At 37.9% G+C, this 21,049-nt stretch overlaps 1 protein-coding gene and 2 non-coding genes across 7 annotated transcripts in view; all 3 read right to left on the bottom strand.

Moving 5' to 3' along the window:
• UBAP2 (ubiquitin associated protein 2) overlaps window positions 1–21,049 on the bottom strand; it is an 86,214-nt gene that overhangs the window by 26,682 nt on the left and 38,483 nt on the right. For all 5 annotated transcript variants that reach the window (XM_042862311.1, XM_042862308.1, XM_042862309.1 and 2 more), the window contains exons 7-14: window positions 18,272–18,326; window positions 17,011–17,114; window positions 10,990–11,042; window positions 5,368–5,435; window positions 3,769–3,958; window positions 2,815–3,028; window positions 1,118–1,395; window positions 431–603 (exon numbers count right to left, since the gene is read on the bottom strand). In XM_042862311.1, the coding sequence (XP_042718245.1) occupies window positions 431–603; window positions 1,118–1,395; window positions 2,815–3,028; window positions 3,769–3,958; window positions 5,368–5,435; window positions 10,990–11,042; window positions 17,011–17,114; window positions 18,272–18,326 (1,135 nt within the window). The remainder of the gene's footprint in view (window positions 1–430; window positions 604–1,117; window positions 1,396–2,814; window positions 3,029–3,768; window positions 3,959–5,367; window positions 5,436–10,989; window positions 11,043–17,010; window positions 17,115–18,271; window positions 18,327–21,049) is intronic.
• On the bottom strand, window positions 914–998 carry LOC122175050. The gene has a single exon (XR_006177305.1). It is a non-coding gene; the product is annotated as a small nucleolar RNA SNORD121A (small nucleolar RNA).
• LOC122175046 lies at window positions 3,388–3,471 on the bottom strand. Its single transcript, XR_006177301.1, has one exon. It is a non-coding gene; the product is annotated as a small nucleolar RNA SNORD121A (small nucleolar RNA).

Raw genomic sequence — 21,049 nt, 5'->3', positions numbered from 1 at the left:
TTCTGCATACTGAAAGTCTAGATACTTTCATGATTCTCTAGGAGCATCATATTCACAATCTGGTACACAAAGATGGTACCATGCTCAACTCTCTTTGATCCAATACAGAAAAAATTGCACTGTGAGGAAAAACCCTCCAGCAAATTTGAAAATCTGCTCAATCAAACGTGAAGCAGTTATATTAAGGCTAGCTTGCTTTAAGATTATTGACACTCATGTCACCTCCAGCTTCAAATTAACCCATCTGGAAGATTTTGGCTGCTATTATTAAAGAGATTTCTCTTTCAACACAGTATCCACAGAAAAGAAATCCTTATAAGCCATCATATTTTCCCCTTCTATTAGATGGCAATTGTGTCTTGACATATTTTGCACAAATTTGATCCTTAAAGAGGATGTTTAAGAAGGCGCATGGGGAACTTGCACATACTTTACAGATTTTGTGTACAAGCTATTGTTGGTTGTCTGGCTGGCATTCTCGCTGCTTGAAGCTGATCCAAACTCTGGGAGTGCAGGCTCTGATCCAAACTCCAAAGCTCCAAACTGAACATTTAACCCTGTCACATCAGCTGACCCAGGCATCTCCACTGCAGAGGCAGGAATCTTAAATGGGGTAAAAAAAAAAAAAACAAAAAAAACAAAAAAGCAAATAAAAGGTTGTGGCTTGTTTTTTACCTACATTAACTCCTTTAACTACAGGCTTCTTCAATTACCAACTCAATTGTTGCTGTCAACTACATGGTCACAACCTTCCAGTTTACATCACAATTTTATTCTTGTAACCTCAAATTCACTTACTGATTCTGTGCATCAATCTGCAGCTGAAGCCTAAGCCATGCTGCTTTGTGAAATGCAAGTATCATACACATCCACCCTCCCCTATCCAACATTTGCCTTTTTGCCACTTAAGTCAATCCAAAATCACTCAGCAGCAGTCATTTTCCACACAGTGCAATCAGATATGTGCTTGGGAAAGACAACATCATTGTATTTTGGACTGTAGAGCTATTTGCTTAGAAATCCCTACTTCATAAACAGGAAGCGCTGGTCTTTGCTTCCCTTCTCCCTAGAAACTCATATGTGTTTACTAAGAATTGGGTGCCAACAAATCACCCACCTTGGATGCTGGAGTTATTCTCCGCTTCGGTGGTTTTATCTGTTTGTGTTGGGCATTTTGATGGGCTGTCACTGTCTGGTTATCCATAGACATAGTGGGGAGCTGTAACATCTTGCTGACAGCTGTGGAGGTGTCTACCGGCGAGGGCTCTCGGAGTTTTACCTGGGAGGAGAAGGACTCCAACCCAGGAGGAGGTACAGGGACCGCCTGTGTTTGTTGTTGCTGTCGTTGGGTCAGCTGGCTCAGAATTGGGGATGGTTCCGGCTGGGATTTAAAGTCTGGTCAGTTTGGGAAGAGAAATCAAAATTAAGGCATTAAACTTTGCTCTTCATGCTACTGCTTTTTAGCAAAAAATTGTGTTTCCTGACACACCTGACAGCTACTGCTGCAAGTCTCTTCCAGAAATCATTACACAAGCTCTTCATGGAACATTACCATTGCAATAATAAGGCCCATATATTAGGTTCACTACCTTAAATAACCGGCTTTTGTGAAGTATTTCGTTTTATTTAAAAGTAAGGATTAAACCCATTTGTACAGTTTCATAACAATGTGCATTAGGTAACAAAAATTTTACGCATTATTTTAGTCAAATGTGGCATGTTTCACTGCAAGTAATTGTGCAAATAAACTCTGATAACTATCAAGGAGTTTGGACTTGCAACTCAGAATTACTATGAGTTACAATTTCCTGCTTTACAAAGATTTTCAGCACAAACAGGGACTAATCTACGATCTGAGTGTGGCTGAAAGTCAGAGACACTGGACATCTACAGGTTTTTTTTTTTTCCTAAGTCTTCCTCTTGCATAATTTTCAGATTCTGAAAGCCAAGGAACAGACTGTAGCACTAGCTAAGAACTGTAAGAGACCCACAGCACTCAATCTGAAGGGGCTTTTTTATTCAGTTGCTTTCTAATGCATTTTACCAACTTGAAATGTACAGTAAAACAAATATTTTTTATAGAATTGCTGCATGCCAAAAATTATGTCACTAAACTGGCTGCTTATCTATTTGCAAACATGCACAGACACACACAAGATAGCTACAAGGCACTCTTTACAGCAAGAACACCGCTATGAACTGTACAAGTTCCTGTCACAGTCACTACTGTTTCTGCCAATCATACTTAAATGAAAAATCCATACGATTACAAACAGACAAAACGGTTAACTTGCATCATTTTCAGCACATGCAGACTTCACACAAGGGAAGAACGGTGAGAAGATACACACTATGAAGACATTATGCAGTACTCATTCAAAATTCATGTAATGGTTAGAAGAGAAAATAGGGAAAAGGCAACAAAATATGGTAAAATCTTGTATTTAGCTAGAAGCAGCACAGGCAAAAAGACAAAAGACTTATTCTCCTGGAATTGCTGAGAAACTAAGTCACATCAGAGTTCCACTTAAATAGTCAGGCACACTAAATTGAAGATGTAACCACATGAAGGCTCCACAACTTCTGTAGACTAACACGTTCTACAGGTAGCCTTATGCCAACCAAAACACAGTTTGTAATGTATTTTTAACAACTATCACCAGCAGACAAGCTTACCTAAAATTTTATGAGTTATATTGCTAACATTGTTTTTAAAGCAAAAAAAGCCTTTCATCAAGGCAATTTTCAGCTGACATCAGCCTAAAGAAATTTTACAGACTAATAGTGAAAGAGAGGTTATGTTAAAGCACTTACCAAACTGACTAAGGACTGAGGACTGAGTAATGGGCGCTTTTAGATCCCAAGATGATGGGGTAGTTGTAGTAGTGGTGGTAGAGCTACTATTGTTTTGTTGAGAAGTAAATTGGCCCAAACCTGGAGATTTCAATTGGTCCAAGATTTGGGATCCAGTCGAGTTCGCCAACTTGGAAGATCCAAGATCTCCAAAGCCAGAACAAAGAACTGCAGACTGACAAAAAATAAGGGAACACAAAATAAAAAAATTAAAACAAAGGCAGCGAGAAATGGAGCTAAGTATTTTATTAATCATTGGAACATAATCATAAAGTCAGTGCCAACAGCTGCTATTTGGCAACAAGTAAAACTTCCTCAGCTCCAGATTGCTAATTTATAACAAGTGAAAAATTCAGCAGTTGTAGCACATGCCTGGACTCTCCTGTTATTATTGATACTTAGGCTGTAATTTCTTGAACTCACACATTTCAAAAGGACATTTGATTACTAATAGCTGAATAGATTTTCAAAGAATACACCAGCCCGATTTTAAACTCTAATAATTGTTAAAGAAGGGAGGTCTTACTCATATCACTCCAGAAAACTCAGAAATACTCATGTTTCCTCACACAGCAGTCAGATATGTGCTTGGAAGTATCACATCACAGTTTCCTGGCATAGAGCTCTTCATTACAAATAAATGATTTTCTTCTGAGTCAATGTGTAAAATGCACCTTTCTGTATTCAAAAGTTAATATAAGAACTTAATGTATACCAAGGAACAACCACTCAGCAAATACAAGGAAAGGACTGTTTGTATATGAGAAAGGATATTCTCAATCCCATTTCTGTAGCATTTATAACCTGAATTTTACAAACAATGAAGCATTTCATGAAATGACCATTACTAGAAACATTGCTTAACTTGTAATATTTGCTAATGAAGAGTATTTAGAAAGCATAAGGTAATTTTACCAGACTCTGAGGGGAATAGGAGTTTACAGCACTGGAACTGCCAGCTCCTGATGCCATCTGGTTGCTGTGCTGAGAATTTGTGAAGACCAGAGCTTGGCCAAAGGTCTGCTGCTGAGAAGCCTCAAATGAGTTGCCTTCTGTCTCTTGAGTAGAAGTCATCGGCTTTTGAAGCAACGTCACCATATCAATGCTGTAAGGAAAAGTTTGGCTAGAATAAACATGCTGAAACTGAAGAAAATACTAATGGTATTAGATAAAGCTTCTGTACCAGCCTAACATCTTCTGCTAACAACAGCCTTTAAGAATACTGTATGTCTGTCACAGAAAAACCCTCCATAGAAAGAGGAAGAAGAGAGTAAATAAAATTCTACTAGCTGAGGCATTTACCATAGTTAGAATCTAGCTCATCTTTGCACTCTTTTTGAAGATTCTCAACTTTTGCAACATCACATAACATATATGATAAACACAGCCACATAACTGGAGACAAGTTATAAAAGACACACCACTTTTGAATGGATCCTGCCTTCCATCACATTTTATGTATCAATTATCTGCATTGCATACCACACTATCCCTCTAAAAAGAGCAAGGGATCAAAGTTCTAACCTCTATATAAGATGGGTTTGAGGATAGTAAAGTCATAAACATATAAACTGAGTGAAAGTGTGGTGAGACTGAAGTAACAAGAACATAAATAAAAAGCATAAAACAAGAGCATAACGAGCATAAATAAAAGTTTCTAGCAGGCACATATCCAAAATCACCCTACAGCATATACATAAGCAGGACAAGAATCATGTTTTCTTGTACTTAACTTATTAACCTCTACAGAAGTTTATCCATAAAAAGTAAAGCATTTGAGCATTCAAGTAAGAAACATACTCCCAAAGTTCTGACTGAAGTTTATCCTAAACACACTAAGTTCGGGCTGATGAGTTGCTTCTGTCACTTCTATTCTATAGATTTCTAAATGCCCGAACATTCATTTTAATAAGTTAAAAAAAAAATTACCAAACTTAAATTTATAAACTAAAATATTTTCTAGCATAACTTGAGGGAAATTCACTGGAATAATATTCATATCAGAATAACGAACATGCAAGCATACTACCCTTAGGAGGCCAATTGATGCTACACCTTCTCCAGGTTATATATCCATGTTAAGACCTTCTAACAACTAAAGCTTTTCTGTGAAAATATTTGTCAAAATGCTGCATTCTGAGCACTTTCTGAATCTAGAGGAGGAGGATTCCTATATTCTGGAAAGCAAAGCCAGTGCCTCCCTTTAAACAGCAGAAAATTCTTCCAAGTTACTTCTATTTCTGTCTGTAACTAGTCTTTGTGCAAAAGACAGTCTTCTAAGTATTATCCTTGTAGATTTGATAGATTCAGCTCCAAAACCATAGTAAACTATAGGTAACACAAGAACCCACAAAAGCAACTACCTGCAAGCAAGAGTTTTGCATTTAGCTTAACCACATTTTGATGGGGGCTGTCCTCAAATTATTTCAACCCATCATTTGCTTTAGATACTACAGTCTTACACTGCTTCACCAAGAGCTTTTTAGGACATAGGAAAAATGTGCAAGAACTTACCTTTGCCCAGGAGTCACATGATTCTCAGTTGGAATGGAAGAAGCAGTAAAGACTTTCGTTTCAGAAAGCTGAAAAAGATTTTTTTTAAAAGAGTATTATAATCACACACACATTCACATTTCACTTTAGCAGCATTTGAAGAAAGTCTGTCTTGGTCACGTAACTCCTGATAAAAATAAATGCCAAACAACTGTTACAGCCAGGTATGCTGCAGCTCTAGCAGACAAAAATAGTCAAATTTCTGCAAAGACTTTTCCACAGAATCAAGAATCAATTTTACTAACATGTTAGGAAATTGCATCTCATAAACATACACAGTGATTTACCTACCTACTTACACTAATTTGGGCACTAACAACTGAAAAGTATATAAGTAGAAACTAATTAATGTGACAGCTGGTATATCGTAAGCACAAAAATACCCCGGGTAGATACAATTTAAGATTCCACAATACAGCTCTTATAAATCCTGCTGCAGAATTTTAGCACACAGCACTGTTTCCACATACATGTTCCCATTTCATCTACTCTGTTACATATTTCAGCTCATACTAGTAGTGGAGGCAGATCTACACCTGAATGCATATAGCAAGCCAGCACTGAAGGTTCCTTCTTGGCAGTTTTGCTAAGGAAAGCAATGTCGTCTTAAACTGATTGCTCTACAAGCATGTCCTGGAAAACCAAGTGTTTCTACAAGTAGTACAACCAGTTCCTCCATCCACAGCAGAAGCCTTTGCTGTTTTCACTATTTTTACAACAAAGACACTTAGCAGGTAGCAGGGAAGGGGAAGGGCTGGTTAGTTGGCATTCTAGGGGATTAGAAGGGTCCTGTTTTCTTTTTTTGAGAGTTTTGTTTTTTATAAAAAAAAAAAAACAGCATGATAGCTATACTTTGTAGGGCTAACTCATGTCTATTGGCAGGAGTGCTTACAAGCAGAACACATCTTAAACCAATATAGATTAGGTTTAACGAAATAAAAAATATGTTTATATAATCCTTCTATTTTAAATCAAATTGGCACAGAATCACCTTTAACTATTCAAGCATAACCTCACTTTATACCCAAAGAATAACTGACCTAGTCAAAAAGCTTTAGGAATTCCCTTAGAAAGTGACATTTGAGTACAGCTCAAAGGATGTTACACATTCTTAGTTCTGTATATTGCCATTAGTCCACTTTAAAGGGCAACACAGGTACCAACCTTTTTCACCTGCCCTCACATGGAGAGCTCTACTGGAAGCAAGCATCTCCATACCTGTGTCCATCCGATTCACATTCTCCTAAAAAAAACACTCCTGATTTCATAAGGACAAAGTAGGGCTGGGTGGGAGCTATCACAAACCTCTCAGAAACAGCATCCAAACGTTCCACGCGCTGCAGGCACACACCTACCACGCAGTGTCATGATAAAAAACAATCTCACAGATCCTCCTTCATTTCCTTCCAGTCAATAAGATACATTCTACCCCAACCTTTCTAAAACATATTTCAAACCTATCCTACACATAAAACTACCAGCCTGCAAACCTTTGTACTACCCAAGACTAACAGGGAACTTTCAAGGTCATTAAGAGGCTATTTCTCTACTGTGCAGCCTTTTCCCTGCTGCAAATGTGATTTTAGAACATGTACTGCACTTTCTACAGTGTTATGAGATTCCGGTATCTTATGGCATAAGGAGGTCAGGTAATGGCAAAGCAGCAGCCTACGACCCGCAACCTGTTTATATTAGATATTGAATTCTTTGCAGTGTCAAAAACTTCTCACGCCCATATAATCCAGGATAAGACCAACTGTAGCCATAACACTGATGAATCCTGAAAACTAAGCAAACTAAGGAGCCATTCACAGAGTATAAGGGAGGAAATGTTCCCTACAAGTAAACTGCCATGCAAAACAACTACCAAGTCTCCAGTTACCAGTTCTACATTTAATTTTATCCTGCACAGTGTCCCTGTAGCAAACTAACTGCCACATACTTAAATCAGGCAATTAATTCTGAAGTCTGTAGGAATAATGGCATTTGTTGAAATACATATTTTCTGCAGCAGTTTCAAAAGGTTGATTACACAGATGTATTTAACAAGTTACTAGAGGTAGTATAATTAACTAAATATTTATGCTCAACATACATCAAACTTAAAAATCCTTCAGCAAGGCAAAGAAACTTCTTAGAACAGAATTCAGGGTCATGAATTATTTACATACGGCAACTTCACCAGGGCATTCCCTCCATCCTTACTGAAATGCCTGTGCTTTTCTGTCTTTGTTGCTATGATAAACTCATTCTTCAGTCATCAAGCAGACAACATATTTAAGAATTAACTAAGCAACTCCTATGGACAGTTGATACACAACAGGAACAAGAAAACACACTTGAGCACCTCCATGAAAACCCAACCTCTACAAACCAGAAATAATTAAATCTCATTACTGTTTTGTACTGAAGTTAGAGAAGTTAAATAAGCTCTTGTTCTGCTTTCTAGGAAAAGAAACTAACACTAAAAAGCAAAGACAAACCAACCAGTCTATTTTGAAGTGTTGATGTTTCAAATCAAAGAGTGCTGATATGGTGCAGAAAATCATTGTCTCTTTAAAGATATTTGTACATTCTTCCTCTTCTGATTGTTTCTATAATTAAGTTACATACTTTGGCCAGGAGAATATGACCATAAATTTAAGAGGAAAAAAGAGCTGTCCACAATACCTCAAAATTTGTCTCATATTTCACACTGTCATGTCCTGAATGCCTCATCGACAAAACAGAATCTCCTGCTTTCATTGCAAGCAGTCTTCTTGCTACTTAAGATCATGTTGACAGCCTACTTACTCATTACTTTGCCAAAATTAAATACCCAACAGGACTATTAGATCACAAAAATTTAATCCTACTCATGTCATACAACACTGAGTTTCACTCAGGTGTTCATATACTGAACACGCAACTTAAACCTAACTAGAGAACAGAAATCTGAACAAAAATATTCTTCAGAAAAGTACCTGGTCTTTTTCTGCAGACAGCATGCCCCATCAGCATCCTTGACTGTTTCAGTCATTAGTCACACTGCTAGAACTATTTAATTATACATTTAACTGTGCATCTCCATTTTCCATTCAAAGATTCATACTATGCCTTTTCTGCTAGATTATAGGAACCAATACAAGCTAATCAAGTAACTTTTTTAGATTCCGTAAACTATGCCAAATAAATTTAAAAATCTCAATTTAACACCTTTTTTATTCTTTAATTTTCAGCTGCTTTGCACAGTTTCTGCCTTTTAAAAGCAATAAGCAAGTGAATGCAGTACTTCAAAATCAAGTTCTGAGGAGTCCACACACAGAAATAAAAACCAAGAATGATTAAGAGACCAGGAAGAGTGCCTGCAAGCAAAAAGACTACAGGAGTGGGGTTTTTTTTCTGCAACAAAATTGCCCGTAACAAATCATAATATGCTGCTTTCTAGAAAACAGCCCTCGATTCTGGACATATTCCTAGAATTCTTCATTCCTGTTTATTTATTTACACTCCAATTCATTTATACATTACTATGTTCACTTTTGGACCCCTCACTACAAGAAAGACATCGAGGCCCTGGAGTGCGTCCAGAAAAAGGCAAGAAGCTGTGAGGGGTCTGGAGCACAAAGTTTATAGGGAATGGCTAAGGGAACCAGAGTTGTTCAGTCTGGAGGAGGCTCAGGGGCGACTTCATGGCTCTCTGGAACTCCCTGAAGGGAAGTTTTGCCGGGGTGGGGGTCAGCCTCTTCTTGAATGTAAGAGACAGGGATGGCTTCAAGTTGCACCAGGGGAGATTCAGGCTGGGTATTAGGAAACACCACTTCTCTGCAAGAGTGGTCAGGTGCTGGAATGGGCTGCTCAGGGAGCTGGCAGAATCAGCATCCCCAGAAGTGTTCAAGAAGCATTCAGATATTATATTAAGAGCCATGGTTTTGTGGGGGAATACTGGTGGCAGGTAGATGGTTGCATGGGATCATCTTGGAGGTTGTTTCCAACCTTGGTGATTCCGAGATTCTATTTCTATTTTTTTTAAATGATGAAGTAGGTGAAGCACTCGGCTACTTAGCTATACTAAAACATTTTTAATTTGAGCAGGTCAAGCGTAGCAGAAATACAAACTTCTCCCCATGACAGGCCCACTTTAATTGACTAATCTAATAAACTTAAAATTTCCCAAACATATTTATAGTGATTTTTATTGTTCACTTCCAAAGTGAAGCCGGGATCTGACCTACGACTGGGTTCCTCTGTGGCTGAAACAGTCAAGGAAGCTGCTGGTTCTCCCAGGAATCGTCCACATTCAGTTCAAATACTGCTGCAAAAGACCATTTGCCAAAACTGGCAGGACAGATATAATTACTAGATACTACTAGATGGCTTTTCTGACATCCTGGAATTATTTCTTTTAGAAACAACGAAAGTCATAAAATCAAATCTCCTTTAAGGAGATACTTCATCTTCATAGTTCACCCATAATTTACTGAAAGATCAAGATTAGCTTTATTTGAAATAGACTTTTCATAAAAGAACAATCATAAAATCATAGATAAATACAACGTAAATAGCACAATCTGTATTCTTCCCTTTTTTTCTTTCTTTCTTTTTTCTTTTTTTTTTTTTTTTTTTTAATCACCAGCACCCTCTATTTTTCCCCATTTGATTGCAGACTTATTGTGAGCACCATCACATGAATAATTTTCCTAGGTTACAGTGACTTTTCCAGCATTCCAAAATTAATGAAAATTAACAACAGGCTAGAGATTTCATCTGCAGTCCTTCCAAAAGTCAAACTACTCAGATGTAATAACAAATAAATATCTATCCCTAGGGAGCACTGCTCAGTGTTTCTCCTGTACTACAAATGCTGCACTGTACCACACCAAATAAGGTAGAGAAACAAAGCCAGAAATTTTCACTATCCTTAGTCCACCACTAGCATATATAGAAGAGAAAGGGAACAGACTATAAAAAACAAGAACACAACATTTGATAGCAGTAACTGATTCAAAGAAGGTAGAATTGGTAATATTTTTTTTTAACTCCTCTAGTTTTCCTCAAAAAACACAGCAGGGATTAAGGAGTTCTATTTGTTAACAACCTGCTCACTCGTTCCCAGGGATAATACTGGCACAACACGCAATGTAAGGAAGAAAATGGAATTCGTTCAAAAATAATTTTGAGTTAATTGATAGAAGATTCTTCCACAGAAGATGAAAAATGAATTAAACAGTAAGATCTTATTTCTTGCTACCTCATTTGTTTTTTGAGCTGCCTTGGCTTTAATACAATACACTGCAACTCATAATAACAAATGTTACATGACAAATACGCCAAATATTTTTCTGACATGAAGAAGTGTCTCTTACCTACTAAAGAACAAAGACTGCTACAGTACTTCATTGCTACAGTGCACAGCATGATGAAACAACATAAACGAAGAAATTAAATGCTAACTTCAACACATCACTGTGTCCTCTCTTCATATTATGAACATGAGGATAACTAATTGGAATAATTATGCACATTTCAAGCAAAAAGAATCAATGAGTCTAAACTTTACTACAAAGTAAACTTCAGCACTGAAATCTGAGAAGATACACTTACATCCTCATTCCAGTCTTCTGCGGTCCATTCTTCTATTGAATTTTTCCATGCACCTATTATAATTTAGGGAAGGAAAAAAAAGCAGTTACAATCTGCAAGTACAATTGCATATATCAAACCTTCTGCATTACAAATGATCCTATTTTGATATTAGTTGAAACACAAAGTGAAGAGATGTTGGTTGGAAACATGAGAAGCCACAGAAAATTGGTCTGCAGATTTAAAAATCTGGGAGGTGTTTGGGGTTTTTTCTGTTTCTTTTATACTTCAGTGTATGATTTCAGGAAATTCCTGGCAACTATGGTAGTGGACAATTTGCACAAATGCATTTCTGCAACTGGTAATAAAATACTAAATATTGGCAAGAACTTCTTCCTACACCTGTCCCAGGTGACAAGGAGAGGTTACTCAGCCCCTGCATGAGTTCTCCCAGCTCCATACACAATTCCATACAACCAAAATACAACCAGAGCACCTGCTCTAACATTCATAATCCTATTTTTGACAAACTCAAATTAAAAACTCAAGCTATTTTTTTTATCTTAAAACACATAAAGATATAATGGCAGCAGAAAAGTCACTAAGCTTCCACCATAGCTGCAAAACATTTCTTCCCAACAGAATTTTGGCAAACATCAGAGCACAGTGCCAATCTGCAGCATGCAGCAAACGTCAAACTAAACTGAGTGACCCTGTGGGTTTAGAAACCTACTCCCTCCCCTAGGAAACAGCAGATCCAGACATGCAGGAGCAGTGAACGGACTGAACGCCTTGCCCACCAATAAGAGCACAGAGAGAAGAAAATCAACAGTTTGAGCCTTCACTCCAGCTGTACACTCACAAGCCAGCAAAACACAGTGGTAAAGTTTCTGGTACCATCACCTCTAAACATGCATAAAAGAATCTGTACCTTAATTGCATGTAAAACTAAGAACCCTTTGAGATAAATTCTTTCCAGAACAAAGCCCCTTGAAGACAGCATCAAACCCCACTTACACTAATGCAACCACTGTCTATATCAGCACAGTCTTTGCTAGGCTTTGAGCAAGCAGCAGTCAGGCCAGAGCAGGGCAGAGTGGCACCAATGTGAGGAGCAGGCCAATCACAGGGAGTTACAGACAGGTTGAGAAGGAAGGGATTTTATATCCATGAATCCAAAATTATTTGGCAGGTTCTGAACAAGGTAACATCCGCTCTGTGCTGGTTCAGTGGAGCAATATGAGGTTGCCTGAAACACCTCCTGCTCTCCTTTTCTCTAATCGGCTAATAAGGTGTTTGGTTTTTTTTCCTTCCTGTAAAATACTGATGCTGACTTGAATAATAACTTACGATTATAGGATAGCACATCAAAATTATTACAATACCTCAAATTACTAGACCAACTCACATTTCCACAAAAATCCTGGAAAGCAGACAAAGCCCTTCAAGGAGTACTCTTTAGAGAAAGCTGTGAGTTCTCCCTTCTCTCAACTACAACATGGTATCTTTGATGTTCATCTTCTTTAAACAGATTCATCCCTATTTTTGTCCTGCCTGTATTTATCTCACATTGGACAGAGCAAGACTGACCTCTGCAGAAGATGAACACTGCACTACTGCCAGAAATCCAACAGTGGAGCTCGGTCAAACAAAACAAACAAACAAAAGCCTTGGCAAAGCATACTCCACTCCTGTGTTACCCTCACACACCTTAGAGAGATAGGAGCTGTTTGGAACAATACCTGAGATGTTTCCCAAACGTTCCACACTGCTTCTGGTGATGATGCACTTCTGTGCATTTACTCTCCTCAAATATTTGACATAACCCCTCATTATTTTATCAATTCTCCTTGGCCAAGTTTGTTACTGTCACATATTAACATTCTATGTTCCAAAGTCAACCTGTCAGTCTCTATTTACCATTGTTCTCTGAATTTAATCCATACTGCTAACAGTTTCATGGTATGGACAGGATTCTATTCACAAGTGTACCAACTGTCTTTTTGTTCATAATATACCTTGGCAAGACTGTAAATCCATATATTCTCTTCATAACCTTTACCCCTGTGCTTTGCAAAGCATTTCTATGTAACAGTTCAGTTTTCCACTGAAATTACACTTTGTTTTCAAAGAACCTTGTCAGATCAACTTCAACTTACACTTCCAACTCTGACCACTTCCTGCTTACTGCTGCAATGAGTGTAATTACAGAAAGCTGTAAAGCCAAGAAGTATAGTTTTGGTACAATTTGGTACAATTTCAACTATTTTTTTCCCCAATCCCTCACTTCCTATCACTTTTTCTCCTTCATCAAATTACCAGCCAAACAACTGGCACCCAGATTATTTTATCTTGGTTTATCTCAAACTTCTATAAAAATCCTCCTCTTCTCCATTGCTTCCACATTCTAGAATGACCTGAAGGATTCCTTAAGATGCTCCTCCTGACTTCTACTGCAGTCCTACATAAACAACTTCCTTGCAATTTTCAATTCCTTTCTATCCCATGGACAGATGGTTATCTTAAGAAGTTGTAAAGCTAATCATGCCCAGAGTAGGATAACTAGAACTAGATCTTGTAAGACCCTTTCAACCAAAACCATTATATGATCAGTAAGCCACCAGGATGGAATTTTATAATCTACTTTGAGAAGTGAGCACCTTCATCCCGATTTATTTTTAAGCGTTGATGCTATTTGTTACTTGAGATCTCTCATTGCCTTGTTTATCAGGAAAAGAAAGAGAACAAAACCTCAGCATGCCATTAGGGAAATACCAAACTGTTCTAGTACACTCCCTTTTGGAAGAGCATTGGTCATTTTGTTTCCTTCCACCTGTTCCTTCTCTTTGCATCAACTGTTACATTATTAAAAACTAGGATGCTGAATACTTTCAACACAATTACAAGAAAATGTTATAAACCATTAAGATTCAAACTTCACTCTCTTCCAATTTCAACCACAAGCATTAAGTTTTAGATCCAGAGAACCAACTAGCCTTTCTACAAAACTACATAAAAATGCCTATAGAAAAACCTCTCAGGCTGCCAAGATTCCTCCAACATCTGCAATGATTCAGGTTAAGAAAGTCCACAGCACTTTGAGAGCATGTATGGGACAAACTACATTTCAGAAACAAATCATTTATTCCTTTCAACTGAAAATTTTGAAGTTGATCCTCTCACAGCACTGACTTAAATCAGAATGACTCAGAATTTCTCAAAGGATTTAAGTTTTAGGATGAATTCAGAAAGCATTTTGACACAAAAACTGGTCTGGCTTCTCCAGGTGGTTGCCCACTATCTCCTTTTTAATTGCCTGTGTAGCTAAAACAAGCTAATTTTGTTTACTTCTTAACAGATCAAAGATGATATGGGCCTATCTCACATTTATTAGCCCACTGCAGGCTCTGCATACAATTATAAGCCTCATCATTCACATCATTAGCATTTCCACATTGTTACCTTATTACTGGAACTAATTACATTTGTAATTAACAACACAGATCTGTAAAGTAAGAGGAACTAATTAAAAAAAGAGAGAAATAATATTTACGATTAACAAGCCAAAACAACAGCTCAGCCTTGTTCATCTCCCAGCCCCACATCTCCTCTGCCACTGTATGCTTTACCCCTTATTCTCTTCCTTCCCAGCTCTCCTACTTCTGCTTTTAAACTACTACCACAGCTGCAGTTTCTTTTTTAATGATCCTTTAACATGCTTTCTGGCCAACAGTTGAAAGTGCTTCCATTCTTATTAAAACTAAATAATTATATGCTAAGGTCTACTTTTATTGAAGGTTTTTTGATTGGTTGGTTGTTCTTTTCTAATTTCATTTTATTTTGGCCAATGGGGAACAGCCCAAGGACTTGCCTAAAGAAGCAGCTTTATAAAAGTAAAGCTCTCCCTGAGCTGTCATATACAGTTTTGTCAGCTATGGCAACTTTTTGCTGAAAGTAAAGGGAGATTATCAGTAAAAAGGTACTTTGAGTCTATAAAGAATTTTTACAGTAAACTACATCAAATTTCCAACCATCAAATTATTATGAACAAAACTCCCTGCACTGACAAACATTTCCTACAATGAGAAAACTCCACTCAATCACTCATTCATACCCCCTGTCACAGCCAACAAAGCCAAGGAAATCTCTCACCATGCTCCCCAAATACCCATATATGTCTTAAGCTGTTTTGTTGAAATCCTGTGCTTTTCTCAGTGATGTCTGTGTGGTACAACAGCAAAAGCAGATGTGGCTGGCATTAAAAAAAAATGCAGACACAAGCTAGCACATTTTCAGTTTCCAGTGATTTACTTAGCAGCAAATCCCTTGTACACGGATTCATGCACTACAGGCATCTGTTCAGCCACACCCAGCCACTCTATTATTCCTAACTAAAATTCTTCCATTACTGAAGACTGAGGAGATACCCACAATAAGAAACAGAGTAGGCATACAATAGCTACACTGGTTACAAGGATAGTCAAAATATTCAAGCTCATTTAGGAAGCAGAATGCAAGTCCAAGCTGTAAACCATAGCCTCCTAGCTGTGTTCATCAATGAATAAACAGAGAATCTTTTAACTCTGTTCCTGTCTCCACATGCCTTCCTTGAATATTTCTCTAGTCAGTTAACATATTGTTTCTCCAGTACTTGTGCCAATAAACCCTGCACCATAGCACCGCATCATTTTAAAAGCAATTCCCTGAAAAGATGCCACATTTAGCAAGAACTGCCTTTCAATAGCCATTCAAATACTCAGCATCACGCTCTGACACTGGACTACCAGGCAGTCAAGAGTGACAAGAAGCTGTCCATTAAGCCCATCTAGACAATAAGCCTGCTTTTAGCTTCTCTGGTTAAGTGAAAAAATGGCTTTCATGAAGTTGGTAAAGTTGCATCTCAAGAGCACTGCAACGCTCAACAAACAAAACACTCGTCTCCAGTATCGGTCTTTTCCTTCAACACTTGAAAAGGGGTTGTGAAAAAACCCAAACAATGAAAAAAAGGAAGAAAAAAAGAAAGGTCACCCTTCCTGGCTGTTGATTTTTTATATTTTTTTTTGCACTTAGAGTGGAGTTTTCTTGTTATTTTATTTTTTAAAAGTATCTTCTGTCAGTCAGTAGTTCCCAGGTGTGGATAAAAATATTGTCACAGACCATGACACGTCTTGGCATCAAGACACAGGCTTTCCTTTGTCTTCATCTCCTGCCATAGAACATGGGAAGCAGCAATTCATCTTGCTTTTTTCCAATTCATAGATAAACAGGCCACATTCTTCAGCTCTGAATCACCATGAGACCAAGTTAAGAGGTTTCTTTCCAGACTGTATTGTCTATTGCCCTTAGCCAGGAGTGCACATTTCATGAAACTTCATACAGAACACACATATGGATGCCTCAATCTTCAGGGAGGCAGATTGCCTTTTTGGCTCCCATTGAAGTGCCCCCTCTTGTGCTTTAGTAATTACTTATTTTTAAAAGATGTCAGACATCAAACCTTTCCTCCATACTAGAGACTCATATGCCCAGGTTCTTATCTTGTATAGATGGGGCTTCCAAAGCCATCTCAGCGTCACCAAGTGGATTTACATTCAGCAACAGTTCTTCCATTTCTCTCTTCATTCTTCCACTTAGGTATTCAGATGCTATGGCTCAACGCCTGTGAACCAATCACTTTCAGTAGTACTTAGTCTTAACTACAATAATGTGAGATCTCAAGCAATATTTAAGATAACTAAACAATTCTTCACATACAAGGCTCTTCCAGTAACTCTTCAAATCCCTTCGTCTATGAAGGGATTGTCGGTATTAAACAAACAAAAGAACTGCAATTACCTTCCACTCCATTCAGCCAGAGTTGCTTGAGTTACAGCATGTGCTCTGCAATTCAACAGCAGTTAAGCTATAACAATGAACTAATATCTGTGCCACGAGAGATGTATTCAGTTTCATAAGTTAACAGAATACTAACAGAATGCTTATTCTAACTGCAATTTGCTACAGCTCTTCATTCCAATCCTTTCACTTCTGGAAGCATCTTACCAGTTCCATCATCTGCATCATTCTGACCAGTCTCCCAAATCTCTGATTTTGTCCCAAAGCCATCAGTGGCAGAAGACTCCGTATAGTCTGCGGGGTTAAATGTCCTAGAGTTTTAAAAGTTGAGAAATGGGAGAGAATACATGGGTCATTCATTGAACACAAGTGCCATTATTTTTAGCTGCAGTTGTGTTAGATTTAACATCTTGATTTCCACATGTTTATCTTGATATTTTGTTTTCCAAAAGAAAATTTTCCTCTAGCAGCAGACACGGATAAAAAAAGGAAAAAAGGGAAAAAAGAGAAAAGAAGTAATAGGAAGGGGAAAAAAAGTGGAGACTGTTGAGAAACTGAACCAAAACCAGAACTCCTGAAAAAGCAGTCAACAACAAACCTACTCCTCCTCATCCTATGACACAGTTTATACTGTCAGCATTAAGCCCTACTCAGTTGAGAGTTTCTCGGTGGCAGACTGATGAGAAACCAGTATAGTGTACTTTAAGAGCACCAGAATGTGCAGCAGTCAGAACATCACCAAGATTATTTCAGAAGGCACTCTTGACACCAATGCCAAAAAACAGATGCCTATAACAGGTGAAAAGGACTAATTCAGAAAAATTTCCTTTCAATTTATCATCAGAACTGTGAACAAGGACTATCAGAGAAGTAAAAGTAGCCTTCTGTTTGTTCATTGGGACACCATTGGTGTTACATGAAGTGTCATTTCAAGTAAACAACGAAAGTAGTGGAGGCTATGCTTCTCTGAATCAAGCTATTCTGACAAAACTGAAAACAATTTTTAGAACTAATGATAAACTTCCTTTGATTTTGTCTTAGAGCACGTGCATGTCCAAACAGATAAGGCGTGAAAGCTCAAAAAGAGGAGAAAGTTTATAATCACCAGTCTTTCTGTTTTACTTAGGGCTCACATGCTGATTACACATTACACTGATGCAAATATTTTTAAATTGGCTTTGGACAACAACCATTTCAGAGCACTTTCAGCCTCCTAAGCACTATGTGTCTGTTACTGATAGGTACAAATGAATTCAAGTTTGACACATTAACATTGAGTAAACTAAGATCAGGATAGTCCAATTAGAAATACTGAATTAAAATAATCCATTTATTATCTAACAGAGCCTTGAATTTTTGCATCCATGCTGATTTACTCTACATACAACAGTACTAATACATACAGTGGCAATCAATATTGCTGCTGATCTTGACTCTCCCCAAAATCTGCGCTCTGCATGTTTCTTACCCCATGCCTTGGGCTGAAAACCGCCCCGCTCCTCTCCCTCTGCCACGTCCAAACCCTAGGAGAGAAAACACCATTTAACAGCAAAAGCAGAGAAGGAGCCAATCACTAGTCTGTCACATAAGAAAATACCATGATTGAAGAGAAAACCACTGTGATTAGTTAATTATATATTCTCACAGGAGAACATCTCCCTAACATATGCAATCCTGGGCAACCTGGTCTAGTGTTTGGTCTAGCAGTAGGCAACTCTACCCATGGCAGGGTTGTTGGAAGTAGATCATCTCTGAGGTCTCCTCGAACCCAAGCCATCCTATTATTCAATTAAGTCACAGTTTACTGAATTTTTCAGCAGGACTTGCAATTTTTTTTGCTAGCTTTTCTGCGGCTAGAGAAGTAGCACAAAATTCTAACAACAGGACTTATCTAAAGCCTCATTCCCAAAGGAGGCTGCTATTGCCAAGTCATTGGCAATGTTTCAGTGTTCAAAAATTTGTTTCTACTTTCTCACTCTTGCTTTAGAGGCTCTACAATCACAGCCCCCATGCATGCTCAGAACTCTCCAAAATTCCCTGTCACTTCCTGCCTGTGAGACAAGGGTGGAGGAAAGAGGGAACACACAAGGGGAGGACTGCTTCAATAGAGGTCATCCCTACCTGTGACCCCAAGCTCTACTCCATTCCCTGCACTCAGTGTTTTGCAAATACAGCCACAGATTAACCACAAAACAACCGACAAAATAGTTAGTTCACTGTTGAATAAGTTTTCTGAATCAGATCCCTCCTTGCTAACTGCCAGAGAGCTAGTCATCTTCACATCTGGATAATTCACCAAAAATCAGGTAAACAGCTATCATGATGCCTTCCTGCTTTTGTATGTTTCTTTGTTGTTGTTGTTGTTTGGTTGGCTTGGCTTTTCTTTTTTGGCTTTGCAATCTTCAAATGCAATAGGAAATAATGAGCACCAATTCCTCTCTGCAGTGATGTCAGTTTACGCTGCATAAAGAGCAGAACTAGCGGTACTCTAAAAAGACCTATATGTGTTTTCCAGCATAATGGACAATGTTTCCAAAAACTTATTTTTTTCTTGTGGTAATTCACATTTTGCTATTCTTCAATGGGTATTTTTAGTCTCCCACCAAAGAGAACAAATGACATGGCACTAGCTCATTGCATCTTCCACTGTGATTGATGGAACAGATTTTCTTACAATCATTCAGCATACTGAGCAAAAAGCAAATAATGACATTAGGGAAAGAATAAAGTTACTGCCCTGTCTCATGCAAACACTCATAAAATTTCTTGGCATTTCTTTCCACTTGTATCTGCAAGGAACAGCCCAAAATAAAGTCAATGTAACTTACTTATTTCTGTTCCAGGAAGCTAGGACTCAGGACCTATGCTTAAAGGTGATTCCAACTAACATTCCTACTACTAATCTTATCCAACATCATAATTTTAAATGAACTATTTAAAATATTCTCCCATTCTCTTTCAGTTTTTACTCTGTGAATACTGTTAGTTCTTTTCCTTCTTTCCAGAACACCTCCCTCAGTCAGCTAGGTTCACTCTGGCTATAACTTGTTTTCATTTAAATTCTCCAGCATTCATTCCAGAAGAGAAACAGGCGTTGAGTTTTTCTGTCTCCAGTACAACGTACTGGGAGTTCAAAACTTCTACAACCAGAAAATCAGCTCTGGTATCTCCCCTCCACGGAAACAATGGTTCATACACTTCATTCAGAATGCTTCTTCTCCTAACCACATGCACACTGCTGGGAAGCACAAGATAAATATTTATCCATTAATTCTGCCTATTTTGTAGAACACAGCTTAGATTTCTGAACTTAGAAGTAAGTTCTTCCCCAAGAACACAAGCTTCACCTCAAAACTAAGATTTCCATGCTGAATGGTTTGAATTAGACAAAGAAGCATCAAGGTTGAAAAAGAGGCTGAGAAGAATAAAAGAATAGCTGAAAGGAGAATACACAGACTGGAAGAGCAAGTAATACCCCAAAGATCTGCTCATCTTACACTACACAGCAGCTGGAAAGCCCAAGCCTCTGTTCTGGAAATGCAGAGCAAACCAGCCACAAGAAGATGAGGAGATAAAGGCCTACCACTTATGAACAGGTAACAAGGCGGATGTCTTCTATTCTGGATATTCCATGCTACAGAAATAAACACTGAGGTTTATCTGTAGAAATTCAAATAACTTTTCTTATTAATCATCATAAAGCTAGAAGCACTGGCACAGTTTTACGTACTGTATGTGCTCTAGTAACCATTTGGAGAAGCAAATGGAAAAAACTTCCAATTCCACACATAACATGAAGAGAAATAAGTGACCTATGTTAAAACAAAACAACAAGAAAAAAAAAAGAGAGAAGCTACAGGAACGCAACACAGAAACACTATTTAGAAACACAGGGAGCTCCATAGCCAATGCAAGCTAACTACAGGAAAACTAAACAAACTTCAGACTGTGACCTCCAGAAGGTCTACTCTGCATTCATGTTTCAGAAAAAAAAAAAAAAAAAGCAATATTCTTGCTAGTTTTGGCAAAGAAAATTCAAAATGTATTCTATATGTTCTGTGACAACTGCACAAAGCTTTTTTTTTTTTTTTTTTTTTTAAAAAAAAAGGCCTTAGACATGCAGTTCTGGTTACAGAAGCTCATCTTCTTCCAGAGAAAGTCTTTTATATAAAAAAGTTGTTTGGCTTTTCTTTTTTTTTTGTAAAGAGAGATTATGTACACAGGCTGGACTGGTCTGATATTTGTT

The sequence above is a fragment of the Lagopus leucura genome, unplaced genomic scaffold (genome assembly GCF_019238085.1).
Source record: "Lagopus leucura isolate 7727_CA_CO unplaced genomic scaffold, USGS_WTPT01 Super-Scaffold_650, whole genome shotgun sequence".
Lineage (NCBI taxonomy): Eukaryota > Metazoa > Chordata > Aves > Galliformes > Phasianidae > Lagopus > Lagopus leucura.
This window is presented reverse-complemented; position numbering and strand designations above follow the sequence as displayed.